Consider the following 18455-nt stretch of genomic DNA (forward strand, 5'->3'; position numbering starts at 1 on the left):
TTTCCCCGTGATGCAAATTGGCTGAAGGTGTCCTGGGGTTTTTTGCCTTCTTCTGGATCAACAGATTTAGGCATAGGGATTTTAGTAATACCATTATTAGAATCACAAGAGTAACACAAAATATAAAACTAATCAAAAAAATGATAAACAGGTTACTTTTTAATTGTAATAGTGTAGCAATAATAAAAATGGTAATAATAATACATTGGTGAGGCATAGTCCCAGTAAGTTAGTGTAGTGTTAGTGTAGGGAGTACAATTGGGGGAGAAAGGTTGAACTGGATGGACCTAGGTCTTTATTCAACCTACGCTACTATGCTAGAAGCAGTTTCTATGTCAATGTGATGTCACCAAAAGCGACAGAATCGCCGGCAAGAGTGGTCCAACACACACAACATCAGGTAGTGAGAAGATACCTGTCTGTCAAATCTTAGGCCCATAAGATAAAAATAAAATAGGCACAGGTAACCCCTTCAGTATGGAATAGATATGACATACTGAATCTGTCTAAAGCTGGCCATGTGGGGTATAATGCATAATATATGCATTGTGTCCGAACACTATCCATATAACTTTCAACGCAAAAGTTTTCCTTACCATTTATAAATATACATACCACCGTATAAATCTGACATTGACTCCCATTAAAGCTTAGTTGCCTGTGCTTTTGGCAAATATAAACCCCCATACCAGGCAAATATATGCCAAATAAAGTACATTTTTATATTGCATATTTTATTTTGGAGCTGGATATTCCCCTTTAATCTGACATTTGTTGAACAGTTTCCTCAATTTCTCCGCTTGCCACTCCTGCATTGCTTAAACTGATCTGAAAAGTGCAAACAAAGCTTTGTTCCGCCTATGTTACATGAGTAGATCAGCAGAAATGAGGAAGTATTTGCAGCTTGCTTTCTCACTGGTATTCTGTCAGATACTTTGGATATCTAGTTATCTAACAACAATCTACTCAATTACTTCTACCCAGTGACTGAGATTACAACCTATAAAACTGCAACATATTCTATGGCACAGGCAGATCCAGCACAGCACCTATTCGGGATTTGGTTTTGAAGATAGATCCCAGGCAGATCATACAGGAAGTCACTTCATTCAAAGACTATTCTTGTTCATAGCCTGAAAGACTGATAACTGTACCTACAACCATGGCTCACGTGAGGACCTGGATTGAGCCAGTAGTTGCTGCAGCTCAGGTAGCCAGTTCCTTCTATGACACTGCACTTCTTTTTGCAGTAAAAAATTACTATAACCATTCTATTTCATCTCTAAATACATCTGATAGTGACATGCTTCAGAAATCCATATCAAACTTCTACATCATTCACAACCTGATCTTGGGACTAGCACCTTTGCTTTCTGCCTATATTTTGGCGAAAATTGGTGACCGGCAAAGGAGGAAGGTTACAATAAGTGTGCCATTATTTGGATACCTAATATCGAGGAGCCTTTTGTTGCTTGTCATCCTTTTGGACTGGCCTATTGAAGTGATGTTTGGTTCTGCTGCTTTGAATGGTTTAACCGGGTGGTTCACAACCTACTGGGCTGGAGTTATGGCATGGGCTTCTGACAGCTCCTCCGAAGAAAAACGCTCTCTGAAGCTCATCGTCATTGAGCTGGTATATGGAATTGCTGGTTTCATTGGTAGTTTGTCCTCTGGACATATTTTTGTGAGTGTGAAAATTACAAACCATCAAGGTACAACCCTAGTAATAGCTAGCCTTTCGTTTTACGCATTTTGTTTATTGTATTCTATTTTTGTACTAAAAGTGCCCCAGCATGAAAAGACAGGACTAGTAAATCATGGACATGTATCCTCTGCGGAACCTACTGAAAGTTCAAAGCTTCTAGGAGAAATGGCTAGAGAACCACCTCTGAGTACTACATCTGGGACACCATCACGAGGCTTTATCGCTCTTCTTTTCGCTAGTGCCATATTATATAATATTGCTGTTGACGGATGTGTTGATGTACTTTCATTATTTTTGTTGAACAAACCACTTAGCTTCAACCCTGAGTACATTGGTTATGCTAATGCGGCAGGCTACATGATATTCATAACCAGCTTCTTAGCAGTGTTCTTTCTATCCAGGTGGTTTAAGGATGTCACTCTGATTCTGATTGGCATAGCATCTTTCACTGTTGGAATATTCATTATGGCATTTGTGCGATGGACATTCTTATTTTTCATAGGTAAGTAGAAGGGTATTGCAGTTAACCCTACCTTCGGTACGTTTCATTCTTATGTGAGTAAATTGTATAAAGGTAAATTTATAAAATATAATATTGTTATCAGAATTCTGACTTTGTCCAACAAAAAATGCCCCATAAATTTCAGGGCTGCCTTCTTCTGGTATTTTCTATTAATTGGTAAGGGTCATTGGAGTAGTCTGCCAGCTACAAGCATTACTCATTAAAGGTCTGATTGACAGTCCCTGTAAACAACCTTTTGCCTATAGTGGATGATTTGTCATTAGATGTGACTGTAAGGAGGAATGTATTTGAAATGTGATTTAATTCTGAAGTTATCGAGATACCAGAAAATATGGCTGCATGATCCAGATCTATGTAACATGTATAAATCAGTAACAATTAGTCCATAGTGTACTTGGTAGGTACTTAGTGGAAAATAAAGTGGAAAAGCCACTCTACCTGGGCATTTAGATAGAGGACTTGGGAAACAAATTGCATTTTTGTTCCAGATGAAGTGAAGCTTGACTAGAACCCTGAGCTATACTTTAAAAAAAATTGTATAAAAGTGGTATATGTTGATAATTTTTATTTTTAACTGTTTTGCAGCTCGTGCAGTAATGATGTTTGCACTAATACCACTCCCAACTATAAGGTCTCTTTTATCCAAACATACACAAGGATCATTATATGGTAAGTAAAAAAGCTAATACGATTTTTACTTCTAGGTGATTGACATGTCTCTTGCATAGCGAAAAACCTGTTAATCTCATAGACTGGTGCTGGGAAAAGCCGACCGGGGCGGTGACAGACTAGTCTCATCTCTGGATATTGTTTCCAGCTGGATGATTAAAGTAAATGTTCTCTGAAATGCCAGAGCTTTCAGCTGTCATGAGAAATATACTCCAGTCAGGACTAGTACAGTTCTATCTTAATTTTCCCCACTTATTTTTGAGTAAAGTATGATGAATTTGTCAGCTGTGCTAACTATTTTTCAGCGGCATTTTACTAAGTAAAGTACAGACAGGGAAACATTGGCACTATCATGCTGATTAAAATGATACCTCAGGTGAAGAAATCCATTTTGTAAATTTTCTTTAATTTTTGTTTGAAGTTTCTTGTATTCATATATTTGTGCATCGGGGCGGGACTGTGGCAAGGGTCTTCAGCTTTGTTCCAGCCCCTCCACTGTGTCTATGTGTATTTTCTTCTAATTTTGTTCGAGCCATGTGCAGATTGAGCTCTTGAAAGTCTTTAAGAAAATGACGTCGGCGGCTGCGCATGCGCAGATTGTGCAGTACCACCGGTGCCATTTTACTGAAGCCCACCATAAGTCCTAGTCACTGGCAGTGCTTGCACAAATTGATCTAATGGTGGGCTTCAGTGAAATGGCACCGGTGGCACTGAGCAATCTACGCATGCACAGCCACCGTCGCCATTTTCCTGAAAACTTCCAAGAGCTCAATCCGTGCAAGCTCCGCCTGCGTCTCGGATGGGTTAGAGCGAAATTTTAAATAAATTAGAAGAAAATACACCCAGACTCAGCGGAGGGGACGGACCAAAGCTGAAGACCCTACCCACTGCTCTGCCCACAGGCCCGGCCCGATGCATGAAGATATGAAAAAAAGAAACTTCCAACAAGTATTAAAGAAAATCTACTGTACAGAACGGATTCCTTCACCTGAGGTATCATTTTAATCAGTATGACAGCGCCAATATGGTCCTGTCTGTACTTAAACTTACTTTACTGTAGTAAAATGCTGCTGACATGTTCTCTTTAAGTCATTTTCACTATCAGGAACAGTTACATTACACATCCCACCAAAACCTTAATACTATTAATTCATAATGGTTTAATACCATTCTATTTTACCTAAGAATTCAGAGGGCCTTCTTCACTCACAGTACACACCTGGATGCTTGTCTCATAGCCTTTTTTTACAGGAGAGGTATTCAAGAGATACCCTCTTTCTTAAAAGGGCCGCACAAATAAGACCATCCTGTGATGCATGCATTTGGGAGCAGCAGACCACAAGTTCCTTCTTTCAGAGGGTGTCTGGCAGTGGTACAACTTGATGTCCTCTCTTGCTCTTTTTCGCACTACTTCTAGATCAGTGCGATGTAGCTTCCTACATGTGTACCTGATTTCACTACTTTTAGAGTCGTATTCATCCTTGTACAACAAATAATAATAATAGGAAAATTCAGAATTTAAATGCATGGGTCACTTTATTTGTATCTTAGCATATGTGTTGAGAACATGATTTTATTGCCTTCTCTAATATATATATATATACTGCTCAAAAAAATAAAGGGAACACTCAAATAACACATCCTAGATCTGAGTGAATGAAATATTCTCATTGAATACTTTGTTCTGTGCAAAGCTGAATGTGCTGACATCAAAATCACACAAAAATCATCAATGGAAATCAAATTTATTAACCAATGGAGGCCTGGATTTGGAGTCACCCCCAAAATTAAAGTAGAAAAACACACTACAGGTTGATCTAACTTTGATGTAATGTCCTTAAAACAAGTCAAAATGAGGCTCAGTATTGTATGTGGCCTCCACGTGCCTGTATGACCTCCCTACAACGCCAGGGCATGCTCCTGATGAGGTTCTGGATGGTCTCCTGTGGGACCTCCTCCCGGACCTGGACTAAAGCATCCGCCAACTCCTGGACAGTCTGTGGTGCAATGTGACGTTGGTGGATGGAGCAAGACATGATTTCCCAGATGTGCTCAATCGGATTCAGGTCTGGGGAATGGGCGGGCCAGTCCATAGCTTCAATGCCTTCATCTTGCAGGAACTGCTGACACACTCCAGCCACAAGACGTCTGGCATTGTCCTGCATTAGGAGGAACCCAGAGCCAACCGCACCAGCATATGGTCTCACAAGAGGTCTGAGGATCTCATCTCGGTACCTAATGGCAGTCAGGCTACCTCTGGCCAGCACATGGAGGGCTGTACGGCCCTCAAAAGAAATGCCACCCCACACCATTACTGACCCACTGCCAAACCGGTCATGCTGAAGGATGTTGCAGGCAGCAGATCGCTCTCCACGGCGCTTCCAGACTGTCACGTCTGTCACATGTGCTCAGTGTGAACCTGCTTTCATCTGTGAAGAGCACAGGGCGCCAGTGGCGACTTTGCCAATCCTGGTGTTCTGTGGCAAGTGCCAAGCGTCCTGCACGGTGTTGGGCTGTGAGCACAACCCCCATCTGTGGACGTCGGGCCCTCATACCACCCTCATGGAGTCAATTTCTAACCGTTTGTGCAGACACATGCACATTTGTGGCCTGCTGGAGGTCATTTTGCAGGACTCTGGAAGTGCTCCTCCTGTTCCTCCTTGCACAAAGGCGGAGGTAGCAGTCCTGCTGCTGGGTTGTTGCCCTCCTACGGCCCCCTCCACGTCTCCTGGTGTACTGGCCTGTCTCCTGGTAGCGCCTCCAGCCTCTGGACACTACGCTGACAGACACAGCAAACCTTCTTGCCACAGCTCGCATTGATGTGCCATCCTGGATGAGCTGCACTACCAGAGCAACTTCTGTGGGTTGTAGAGTCCATCTCATGCTACCACGAGTGTGAAAGCACAACTAACATTCAAAAATGACCAAAACATCAGTCAGAAAGCATTGGTACTGAGATGTGGTCTGTGGTCCCCACCTGCAGAACCACTCCTTTATTGAGTGTGTCTTGATAATTGCCAATAATTTCCATCTATTGTCTATTCCATTTGCACAACAGCATGTGAAATTGATTGTCAATCAGTGTTGCTTCCTAAGTGGACAGTTTGATTTCACAGAAGTTTGATTAACTTGGAGTTATATTCTGTTGTTTAAGTGTTCCCTTTATTTTTTTGAGCAGTGTACATATATATATATATATATATATATATATATATATATATATATATATATATATTACTGTATATTACAGATTCTCATCCTTCCTTCCTGACTGTACAACCCTTCTTTTTTTAAATGGCAATTGATGATGTATTATGTGACCAGACCATGAGCCTTTTCCAATTGAAGGACAACTTTGCTATGTGTAGTGTTTTAGTCCACCAAGGGCCATTTTTGAAACAGGAGAGCTGTGCAGCCTGTTGAGACTACAGAAGCAAGTGCAGGAGGAGACCCTCTAATACGTATGTTACACGCACGCTTCCTAAGTTCAGATATTGGCGAGATCGGTTACATGAATTCGTTGGAATCCTGGGGGAACCGTTACTCAGGGTGACCATAGGCTGCAGCTTCTCTCAGGCACATGATAGATTCAGTTGCTGACCAGACACATCTGACATAAACGGTAGAACAGTAACATTTAATGAGGCACGGCCCGTGCAATGCAAATGTCTTTTTGAGCAACCGGCTCCAGTAATAACAGTACAGTCTCCTTTGCAGCACAGCAGTACACAGTCTATTAACCGGTAGCACAGTACAGCACAGTTTTAATGCATACACAACCACAGGCTTTTCCTTCATAAGGACTCAATAGTACACAGCATTCTTTATCCTGCATTGAGATGGAGGGGGGAAGGGTGTGATGAGGGAGATGATCTCTATGACAGGCTTCCTTCGAGTACTTATCTTCCTGGCCGATAATACTCCACACTGTTAGCTCAGGGAGTCTAAATGACCTTTGTTTAGCTTTAGTGATGAGCGAGCATGCTCGCTACTGCTCGGTGCTCGCCCGAGCATCTCACTGATCGAGATGATCGGCGCTCGCCAAGTATTTCCGGAGTTGCTCGGCGGGAGCTCGGGTCCCCTCCCTGCATCATCAACATGCAGGGATTGTCTACCACACACTGAAATGCCGCAGCCATGTTGGTTGTGGCATTACAGTGATTGGCTGGCCGCACAGCATCATCAGGTCTATATCAGACCTGGCGCCGCCATAGTCGTCACAGTCTACTCCGGAATCAGGCAGTGTAAGGAGAGGTGCTGCTGAGCTAGGGAGAGATTTGCTTGTTTCTTAGTTAGTGTAGGTATACCAGCATATATTATTCACATATTCATCTCAACTAACAGTCCTTCTGAGGACTAATCCAACTGCATAGATATCAGTGCTAGGCAGGCAGGCAGTGTATGTGGCAGACTGCAGTGCATATAGCAAGAGGGTCCATTCCAGTTCTGTCTGCTGGTGCTTTTACAGATATTTCTAGAAATAGCTCCAGGTATCAGGGGCTAGGAATAATTTTTTTTTTCTTAATCCTGATTATTTGCTTTAAAAGCAATCCAGAGAACACCGTTTTTCTGCTCCATTTGCTTGTTGGCACTGCAAACTACAGCCAGGTCCTTTCTATATTACAGCGCTAAAAATCCATCTATTTAAAACTGTGGTTTGTCCATCACACGGATCACATATAAGTGCGCTGAAAATTCTGCCATTTCTGGCCTTCATTGAAATTTTCTTGCAGTGTGTCAGTGAAGTTATTGACACGAGGTCGCTGTTAAAAATAGTTACCTACAGGCCAGCTATTTAAAACTGTGGTTTGTCCGTCACACGGATCACATATAAGTGTGCTGAAAATTCTGCCATTTCTGGCCTCCATTGAAATTTGTTGCAGTGTGTTAGCGAAGTTATTGACACCAGTTCACTATTAAAAATATTTACCTACAGGCCAGCTATTTAAAATTGTGGTTTGTCCGTCACAAGGATCTCATCTAAGGGTATGTGCCCACGATGCAGATTTGAAGCTGAAATTTCCTGAGCGTTTTTTTTTCTCCCTGGCAGAAAAAATGCATGCGGATCTTCCATGCGTTTTTTAAGCGTTTTTACATGCGTTTATGCATTTGTTTTTTCAAGAGGTTTTCCAACCGATTTTGAGCATAACTCAAATGCATTTGGAAAAGGGCTTGACAATATAAGTTGGTCACACAATATAAATCCATGAAACTGGCATGGACTTATATTGTGTGACCAACTTATGAGGAGAGTTCTGCTTTCAAATGGTGCATCTATAGTGAAAAAAAGAATTAAAAAGTAAAAAGAAAAAAAAAACTTATACTCACCTCTTCGGCGGCCCCCGTCTCCTCCCGGTGGCGATCCACTCTCCTCGGTGGCCCGCGGTGTACTGCCAGGATCTGTGGTGACGTCATTTATCATCTGATGGTCGTGCGACCATCAGCTGACCGCTGACGTCACCGATCATCTGATGGTCGTGTGACCATCAGCTGATAAATGACATCACCGCGGGTCCTGGCAGTACACCGTGGGCCACCGAGGAGAGACGATCAACGCCGGGATGAGACCGGGGGCCTCCAGAGAGGTGAGTATGAATCTTTTTTTTATTTTTCACTTTATAATTATTTTTTAACTTGCGGGTCGGATGAGAGTAGCAGTCTCCTCTTCTCCCGACCTAGGTACCATCCACGCATTGAACCGCAGCAAATCCGCATGTATAGATATATACATGCGGGTTTGCTGTTGTTCAATGCAAGTCTATTCTGCCATTTCTGGCCTGCATTGAAATTTTGTTGCAGTGTTTGTCAGTGAAGTTATTGACACGAGGTAGCTGTTAAAAATAGTTACCTACAGGCCAGCTATTTAAAACTGTGGTTTTCCGTAACACGTATCACATATCACTGCGGTTCAAACCCAGCCATTTTTAGTGAATGTGGAAAATATTGTCCTCCATTTAAAATGGGCAAGGCTTGTGGCAAGGGACGGGGAAGTAGACATGATGGTGATGATGGTGCATACAGAGGACGAGGCCAAGGACGTGGGCTAGCTGAAATTGTGCCACAACAAACAATCTTATTTTCTCGCTCGACCTTCCAGTCCCAATTAATAGGGGACCGCAGAACACCACTATTGAACACAGAGTCGTGTGAAAAGGTTATTGGTTTGATAGCAGATAATGCTTCCAGTCACTTAGCCACCACCACCCTGTCTTCCACACAGTCAAGTCTCAATAGCCGTGAGTCAGGACCGCATATTCCTCACCATGATCCTCCTTCCTCCCACCATGCCGAGTGCCCGGAGAAAACTGATCCCACACTTGGACACTCCTCTTGCCCGGTTCACTTGAAGAGGGGCAAGAGGAGATCGCATGTAGCAATGCCCAAATATTTGAGCAGCCAAGGTAACACGAAGGCGATGGTGGGAAACTGTCACAATAGGTGGACGATGATGAGACACAATTGCCAGAAAGTCAGGAGGAGGACCAGGGTGCGGAAGTGGAAGACGAGGTGGTGGATGATATAGTAACTGACCCAACCTGGCAGGGGGACATACAGAGCCAGGACAGCACACACAGGGGGAGTGAGGCATAGCACCACAACAGGCAGGAAGAAGCAGTGTGGTGGCCGCAGACAGAAGGCGGGCAACCGTTCCCCGTAACATCAACACGACGGAAGTTGCCCGTACAACTGTTAGGTCTTCCCGAGTCTGGTTATTTTTTAAAGACTCTGCTGATAACCACAAAAAGGCCATTTGCACCACCTGCCAGGCCAGCATCAGCAGGGGTAGCAAAACTACCAGCCTGACCACCACCAGCATGATCAGGCACATGGCAGCAAAGCACCCGATTAAGTGGGCCGAACCCCATGGTCCAGGAACAGTGTCTGTGGGTGGCACCACTGCTTCTTCCGCTGTTGTGTGTGCAATCCAATCCTCTGTCCAAGATGCCTCCTGCCCTGCACCTATCGTTGCACACTCTCAACTAGCACCATCAGCAACCACGTCCACGTCCTTTTCCCAGCGCAGCGTTCAGTTTTCCTTACCCCAGTCCTTGGAACGCAAGCGCAAATACACAGCCACAGGCCACACTACTAAATTCCCACATTTCGCGACTGCTTGCGTTCGAAATGTTGCCTTTTAGGCTTGTGGAGACAGAAGCTTTCCGCAACCTGATGGCGGCGGCCGTCCCTCGGTACTCGGTCCCCTGCCGCCACTATTTCTACTGGTGTTCCATCCCCGCATTACATGAGCACGTGTCCCACAACATTAGCCGTGCCCTCAACAATGCAGTTACTGGGAAAGTCCGCCTAACCACGGACACATGGACAAATGCGTGTGGACAGGGACGGTACATCTCGCTGACAGCACACTGGGTTAACATAGTGGAAGCCAGGACCCAGTTGGACCTTGGGATGGAACACGTCCTCCCGATGCCGAGGATTGCGGGCCCTGGGTCATTCAGGGTGGCCCCCACAGCTCCTGCACCTCCTCCTCCTCTTCAGCATCCATCTCTGAAATGACCACATCAGTCGCAAGCTGAAAGCACTGCAGCACTGCCTCAGCCAAGCGGCAACAGGCTGTGCTGAAGCTAATATGCTTAGATGACAAACCACACAACGCTGAAGAGTTGTGGACAGCTCTGAAAGACCAGGCTGATCTGTGGCTGACACCACTGAACCTACAGCCAGCCATGGTCGTGTGTGACAATGGCCGGAACCTGGTGGCGTTCTCTGAGGCGAGGCGAGCTCACACACATACCATACCTGGCCCATGTGCTTAACCTCGTGGTTCAGCGGTTTCTTAAAACCTACCCAGAGCTGCCGGATCTGCTATTTAAAGTACGCCGCCTGTGTGCCCATTTTAGAAAGTCACCTACAGCTTCCGCCACCCATGCTGTGTTTCAGCAGCGTTTGCAGCTTCCGGCTCACCGACTGGTGTGTGATGTCCCCACGCGTTGGAACTCTACATTGCAGATGTTGGGAAGGATTTGTGAGCTGAAGAGGACAGTTGTTGACTACCATCATCAACAAGGCCGTCGGTATTCAGTTCAGACTCAGATGGTGCTACCTGCACAACTGTCATACCGTCTGTTCAGCGTGGATGGCCGGAGGACAGGGAGGAGGTGGAGGAGGAGAGCATGGTCAGTCGTCCTCTTGGGAAGGACACGGAAGTCTTGCCTGTTAGCAGTCTGGCACGCATGGCTGAGTTTATGTTACGCTGCCTTTCCGGTGACCCTCGCGTTCTCCAAATTTTGGGTGACAGTCATTACTGGTTGGTGACACTTCTAGACCCATGCTACAAGTAGAACTTTCTATCTTTTATTCCCGAGGCGGACATGTCTACTAAAATGGGGCAGTGCCAGAAGGCCCTTGTTGCGGAATTATTAAAAAAATTCTCATCTGAAAACGCTGGCAGCAGAGGTCACAGTTCGTTGGGCAACCAAGGAGTACAGGCGAGAGAGACACAACTCCAATCCAGCAGAGGCAGGGGAACACTGTCAAAGTTCTGGAACAGTTTTCTAAGACCCTCCTATCTTACAGGTCCTGAGGCGCAGGGTACTCTAGCAAGGAGTGCAAAGTTTGGGAAGATGGTGAGGGAGTACCTTGCCGACCATACCAACGTCCTCCGTGATTCCTCTGTGCCTTATAATTACTGGGTATCCAAGCTGTACACGTGGAATGAACCGGCTCTCTACGCCTTGGAGGTCCTGGCCTGCCCTGCCGCTAGCGTTTTATCAGAGCGGGGTTTTAGTGCCGCCGGTGGAATTATAATTAATAGGCGCATCCGCCTGTCAACTGAAAATGCTGACAGGCTGACTCTTATAAAAATGAACAAGGACTGGATTGGGCCAGACTTCTCAACACCTTCGAATGATAGCAGCGTAACCTAAACTCAAAAACAGTGTATTTTTTTGGGAGGTCTAATTCTATTCCCATGCACCTCTGTCTTCACACCCAGACAAGGGTATACGCTTCCTGATTTTGTCTATTTGCTCTATTCCTCCTCCTTCTTCTCATCCTCCCTCACCACATATCATTCACCACCATATCTACCATATCACCTCCTCTACCTGTCTTGCAAGGGGCATTGGCGTTCCTCCAAATTTTTGGCAGCTTTTGCATTCACTGCATAGCCAAACACTATCCGAGACCCACTTCCTATTAATGGAAACATTATTTTTCGGAGGCTCTACAACCTCTACGTCTCTTCCAAGGGGCATTGGAGTGCCTCCAAATTTTTGGCAGCTTTTGCATTCACTGCATAGGCAAACACTATGGGAGACCCACTTCCTAATAATGGGAACATTGTTTTTCGGAGGCTCTACAACCTCTACGTCTCTTCCAAGGGGCATTGGAGTGCCTCCAAATTTTTGGCAGCTTTTGTATTCACTGCATAGGCAAACACTATGGGAGACCCACTTCCTAATAATGGGAACATTATTTTTAGGAGGCTCTCCGACCTCTACATCTCTTCCAAGGGGTATTGGAGTGCCTCCAAATTTTTGTCAGCTTTTGCATTCACTGAATAGGCAAACACTATGGGAGACCCACTTCCTAATAATGAGAACATTGTTTTTAGGAGGCTCTCCGACCTCTACGTCTCTTCCAAGGGGCATTGGAGTGCCTCCAAATTTTTGGCAGCCCTTGTAGTCACTGCATATGCAATAACAGTATAGGAGACCCACTCGTTAATAATGAGAACAACAATGCATAGCCGGCTGATGGCTCTCTAACAATATCGAGGGCCGACTGCTGGCCCTTTAAGAATAGTAAGGGCCGCCTGATGGCCCTATAAAAATAGGCTTTGTGACTTTCAGAGTCCCTCCATCATGAATGAAACAGGATATGTCTGATGATTTGTCACACACCACATGGCCAGATAAGGTTGTAAAATATTAAAATGACATTTACCAGTGAATGCATTTGTCTTGGTTGAAAGCAATGCAAAAGTGCAAAAACGCATGTGTGAACATAGCCCAACGTGTGGAGGAGCATTTTTGTTTTGGGTTATTTATTTTGCCTTATATACAAGTCATTACCCTGGAAAGGATGTTCCTTAACATTTTTCCCCGGAAAATCCATTTTGGTTTCGTTTTTGCATGTTTTATTGTGAGTCCGTAAAAGTGGCGTACTATCTCTGACAACGTTGTTGACAGCAGTGACCTGGGAGTCAGAAATGCTTCCAGGGGTCTTCCCCATGCTGTTCCCATGTCATTTGAGCATTGTTCCCATCCTTTTGGGCAATTTTTAGACCCTCTGCAGGCCACTGGGGGGAGCCGCCTGAAAAATGCTCGAGTTTCCCATAGACTTACATTATGCTCGTTGCGCGGGTCGAGCACCCGAGCATTCCAATTTGCTCGACCCGAGCATCGAGCACACAAGTATTTTAGTGCTCGCCCATCACTATTTAGCTTCCCTCCTGACCTGAATTCTTTTCCCTTGCCTTCTGTGAGATACAGATCAAAAGCTACCTTTCTCTTCGGCTCCAGACAGTAAACAACTTTCCCACATTCCCCCTGGGGCTCTGCTAAAGCACTCCCCTTCTCCTGTGACTGTGTTAACCCCTCTAGTTGCTGGATGCTCCTGGAGCACAACACTTCCTGTCTCCTGTGCTTCTGTGCTTGTGTTACTTTTGATAGTTGCTGAATGCTTTTAAAGCAACAGCACTACTTCTGCATGTCAAACTCTGCAACAGCACTACTCCTGCATGTCACACTCTTCCCTTCTTTTTGAATGTCGTCCTCGACATTCATTCTAATTGGTCAATCTGACCAATTCTGAGACAGTGGTGAAAGTTGGATAACTTTATATACAAATTGGCATTGTGAAATTGGTATAACGTTCATAAACATTGATAACAACCTAATCTTGCGTCCTTTTTCTTGTAGGATGCCTGTAAGAAATAAACAATTAACACAATTAAAACAATCAGCATCTCTTCAGCTGGAGCTTTTTGTACATCTTCAACCAGCTCTCTCTCTCTATGCTTTGTTTCTACAAAGTATTTTAAGGAAAATCAAAGCATGAAAACAAGTCTTTCCACCAGGCAACATCTTCCATACTGCCTCTCAGTGGTGAATACCCCTCAAGTGGGCTTACCTGGTGCGCAGGCAGAGATACCTGTTTCCAGTCGACAGTTCTTGGCATTTGACTCGGTTCACCAAGTGTCTCATACGTCAGCATCACGGGTCTCCTCACTGCTCGAGTCGACATCCTCTTGGTGGGCTGTTCCTCAGAGACCAATGGTTCTTCGGTCACAGAAGTTTCTTTCATTTCCCGTGCTTCCTCAAATGCTCTTGGAGCTGCCTTTGTAAGTTCCTGTGCTTCTCCTGAGTCACTTGTTTCTGCACGGTCTGGTAATTCCGTTCCTCCTGAGTGTCGATCGGTCTCTTCAGCGGCCGGTGTTCGATCTTCAGATCTGAATTAGACTTCATCTGTACTCCTTGGTATGAACTCTGGAGCCTCAGGACTTAGTTCATTCTCCTGATGATGATACATCCCTCTCCTTGCCGGTCCAAGAAATACAACAGTGTGTTCTTCTTCATCAGAACTTTCAAGGTCACTATCCACCTACGGAGCTTCAGTCTGTGGTGGTCCCTTAGTTGATCTCGGACGATGTCGGTCTACTTCTGGGAAGTCTTGTTGTGGTGGGAGATAATCACAGAGTAGTAGTAAATTCCGATGGACTATTCTGGTTTTCTTGTCTCCCATTTCCAATCGGATTTCATACATTGGGCTGTCATCAGCTTTCCTCCTTACGACCACATACACCTTGTCTTCCCAGTACTAACAAAGTTTTGCTAGACCAACTTTTTCACATATGTTCTTGACTAGCACCCGGCTTCCCGGTGACAATTCTGCTCCATAACATTTTCGATCATAGTACTCCTTACTCTTGCTTTGTCCTTGCATGACCACTTTGGACGCTATGTTGTATGACTCTGCCATCCATTCCTTCCATTTCCAAATGTACTCCGGATACGTTCTGTAAGTCTCTGACACCGGAGTATCGAACATGATGTCGATTGGAACTCTTGGCGATCGTCCATACAATAGGAAAAAGGGTGAGTAACCTGTTGCATCGCTCTTTGCACAGTTATAGGCATGTACCACTTTTGACAGAGAACTCTCCCAGTCTTTCTTCTCATCAGTTGTTAAACTGCGCAACATCGACAATAATATCCGGTTAAAATGTTCCACTTGTCCATTACCCTCTGGGTGATAGGGCGTTGTGTGGGATCTCTGAATTCTACAGTACTTTCCTAGTTGGCAAATAGCTGGTTCTCAAATTCTCTTCCTTGGTCGTGGTGTAACCTCGTAGAGAACCCAAACCTCAAAGCAAAATCATTGAAGATCTTCTCTGCCACTGTTCGACCCGATTTATTGGTGGTGGCATATGCTTGAGCAAATCGAGTGAAATGGTCCATCACCACTAAGATGTATTCGTAACCACCCTTGCATGTCTCGAGATGTAGAAAGTCTATTGAGACCATCTCAAACGGATACATAGTTTGGATGTTGCCCATAGGTGCACAGGTTGATGTGTTGGGACGTTTATCTTTCAGACACCCACACTCCCTGGTCACGTACCTCTCAATATCTCTCTGTATGTACAGCCAGAAGAAACGTTCATGGATCAAATTTGTTGTCCTTTCCACTCCCAGGTGTCCCATTTTTTCATGGAGTTCTTTGAAGACCAACCTACGAAATACTCTGGGTAGTAGCAACTGCTGATTTTGTCCTCCTTTACGATACAGGATACTGTCTTCACTGAGGTAGAGCTTCATCCATCCTTTAATTAAAACAGATACTGCTGGTGACTCATTGCCTCTCTCCCGTTTACTTGGAAACTGATTTTGGTCCACATAAAGTAGTATTTTACCAATTATCTGATCTTCCTGTTGTGCTCTACGGATTTTCCCTTTTGGTAGTTGTTGAATAGACCGAGGGTGATCTTGTTCTCTCACTTTTATGGTGGTTTCCACCGTCAACGGACACCACAGTGTTGTGTCTTCCTCCTGATAAGCTTGTACTGCTTGGCTAGTGCTCTCAATTGCTTCCAGACTGACTTCCTCTGAGAATTCTTGCATGAACTCCTCAGGCTCTAGTAGCATTCTTGACAATCCGTCAGCATCTGCATTGCATTTTCCTGGCCTGTACTTGATGCTGAAATTGAAGTCAGCTAGTTCAGCGAACCATCTCTGACCCATTGCATTCAGTTTGGCTGTAGTAAGGACAAAGGTCAAAGGGTTGTTGTCAGTGTATACCTCAAACTCTTTGCTGCAGTAGAGATAATCTCTAAATCGCTCACAGGTAGCCCATTTTAATGCCAGGAACTTCAATTTTCCGGAATGTAGATGGTAATTCTTCTCGGCGTCTGTCAACATTCTAGAACCATAATCGATGACTCTCATTTTTCCATCTTGATGCTGATACAGGACAGCTCCTAGTCCAACTTGAGAAGCGTCACAATGAAGAACAAATGGTAAATTGAAATCAGGATATCCCAAGATGGGTGGTTTTACCAGTAGTCTACTAGTTCTTCCAATACCTCCTGGTGGTCTGCTGTCCAAAGAATGGACTGTTGGGACGAAAAAGCATTGTTTCTTTTAAGCCCGGGCCTACCCGCATTCTTCTTTTTCTCCGTGGGTGTTGTTGTCTCTGTCGTCTCCCCCAAGAGGAGGTATAGTGGGGCAGCAATCCTGGAGAAGTTCCGAACATAAGTACGATAGTAGGAGAGGAATCCTAATATCTGCCTCAACTCCCCGACTGTAGAGGGCCGCTTGTCTTTTAGGGCCAGTACCGGAGCGATTTCTGCTGGGTCCATGGTATATCCTTCTCCGGACACAATTTTCCTTAGAAATCGGACTTGTCTTTTGAACAGTTCACACTTCTTTGTTGTCAATTTAACTCCGTGTTGTTGATACCGTTGTAATACGTTCTTCACATGTTCAACATGCTACCGGAATGTTTTGCTGTGTACCACATTGTCATCCAAGTACGGCTGGCAGATATCGTCCCTCAATCCTTCTAAACATGTCTCCATGCTCCTCTGGAATTCTGCTGGAGCTGAACTGAGCCCAAACGGTATGTGGATCCACTCATATAATCCCCACGGTGTGATGAAAGCTGTCAAGGGTCTACTGGACTCTTTGACAAACCCTTGGTGGTATGTCCCCTGATTGGGGACATAGAACTAGGTGCTTCCTGATAGGCTATCCAGCATATCTTGGATCTTTGGTATCGGGTGTCGATCAGGTACTGACTTTCGGTTTAGTTTCCGGTAATCACAACAGAGTCTCAATGTACCATCCTTCTTCCTAACACAGGCAATAGGAGAGGAATAAGACAACTTCGACTTTTGGACCCAAGCTCTGTTAATGAGATCTTGTAAATATTCTTTCACTTCACGATGTAATGGTTTTGGCATAGACATGTAACTTCTGGTTACTGGGGTCGTGTCTTTCAAATTGATTTTCAAATGCAACGATGGGATACAGCCTATATCAGAGTCATCTTTGGAGAACGCATGATACTCTTCTCTCAGCATCTGTTTTGCTACTGCTAGATCTTCAGCACACAAGTGTTCCAGGGATACTGGGGGATCCCAGGACCCCGAGGTGGGTTGCGCAATTTCCTCCCCTGGGCAATTCCTGTTCCTTGGTGGGGAAACTGAATTCACTGTAGACCCCTGGGCTTGTCTCACACTGGCTGGATATACCATTTTAACGGTTTAGATGTGACCTAACACAGTCTTTGGATCCAGTCTAATTTCGTGTTTCGTAGTATTCATCACCGGTACTGTCACTCGAGCAAACCCACCAGTAGGAATCGTAAGCACAGTCTCACCTTGAACTAGGCCTTCTGGAAGTTCTGAGGAATCTTTTGGCACGAGCAGTCTTTTCTGGATTTTTCTTCCTGGTTCTACCTGGACTCCACACCTCACCCCACCATTTGATTTGCAGGGATGATGGTTGGGCGCAGGCCTACCTTGACTTCTTTTAGTTCCATTGTATTCTGTGCTTTCTTTACTCTATGAATCACGTTTTCCGCCACGGCGTTGGGTATGGCGAGCTATGTGGCGATTGCATCCACCACCAGCGCCCCTGCCTTGTGTTTTGTGATGACCTCACTGATTACATTATAACTCAGGATAGGATCCTTTGCCTTGTTCTGATCACTGGTCACGAGAAAAGGTACCAAAAGCTCGATGGTGTTGCTGTTCTTTGTGGCCCTGAGTTGGAAAGTCACTTCCACCCAGCCTATGAAAGAGATTTCGGTCTGGTTGACGGTTTTACCGTGGAGTTCCACTGGTCCCAAGAGTTCTTTTAGTGACCGAAGGCAAGTGTTTGGCAGGTAGCGCCTTCTCCATTCTTCATTTAAAAGGCTCGATTGGGCTCCTGTGTCCCACAGTGCTTGACTAGGAGTCCATCTAGCTGGCACTTTATAAAACACCTTTCACTAATTAGGCTGATGAGGCTATCTTTACTGACCGAGGAATTCTCCTCCCAGGAGTACATAATTTGACCTCCGCATTAAGTAACTGATGCCTCTGTCTCC

At 44.9% G+C, this 18455-nt stretch overlaps 1 protein-coding gene across 2 annotated transcripts in view; it reads left to right on the forward strand.

The window, feature by feature from the left end:
- The first annotated feature begins 759 nt into the window (after positions 1–759).
- SLC46A2 (solute carrier family 46 member 2) overlaps positions 760–18455 on the forward strand; it is a 43975-nt gene continuing 26279 nt past the window's right edge. Inside the window, exons 1-2 of one of the 2 annotated variants that reach the window (XR_012271353.1) lie at positions 760–2207; positions 2814–2897. Coding sequence is in view for 1 of the 2 variants with exons in the window: in XM_073663221.1 (XP_073519322.1) it covers positions 1163–2207; positions 2814–2897 (1129 nt within the window). In the remaining variant the exon portion in view is untranslated. The remainder of the gene's footprint in view (positions 2208–2813; positions 2898–18455) is intronic. The other variant, XM_073663221.1, reaches the window with a different exon arrangement.

Source organism: Phyllobates terribilis, unplaced genomic scaffold, assembly GCF_046119375.1.
Source record: "Phyllobates terribilis strain yellow unplaced genomic scaffold, ASM4611937v1 Scaffold_1__5_contigs__length_1240528914, whole genome shotgun sequence".
NCBI classification, from domain to species: domain Eukaryota; kingdom Metazoa; phylum Chordata; class Amphibia; order Anura; family Dendrobatidae; genus Phyllobates; species Phyllobates terribilis.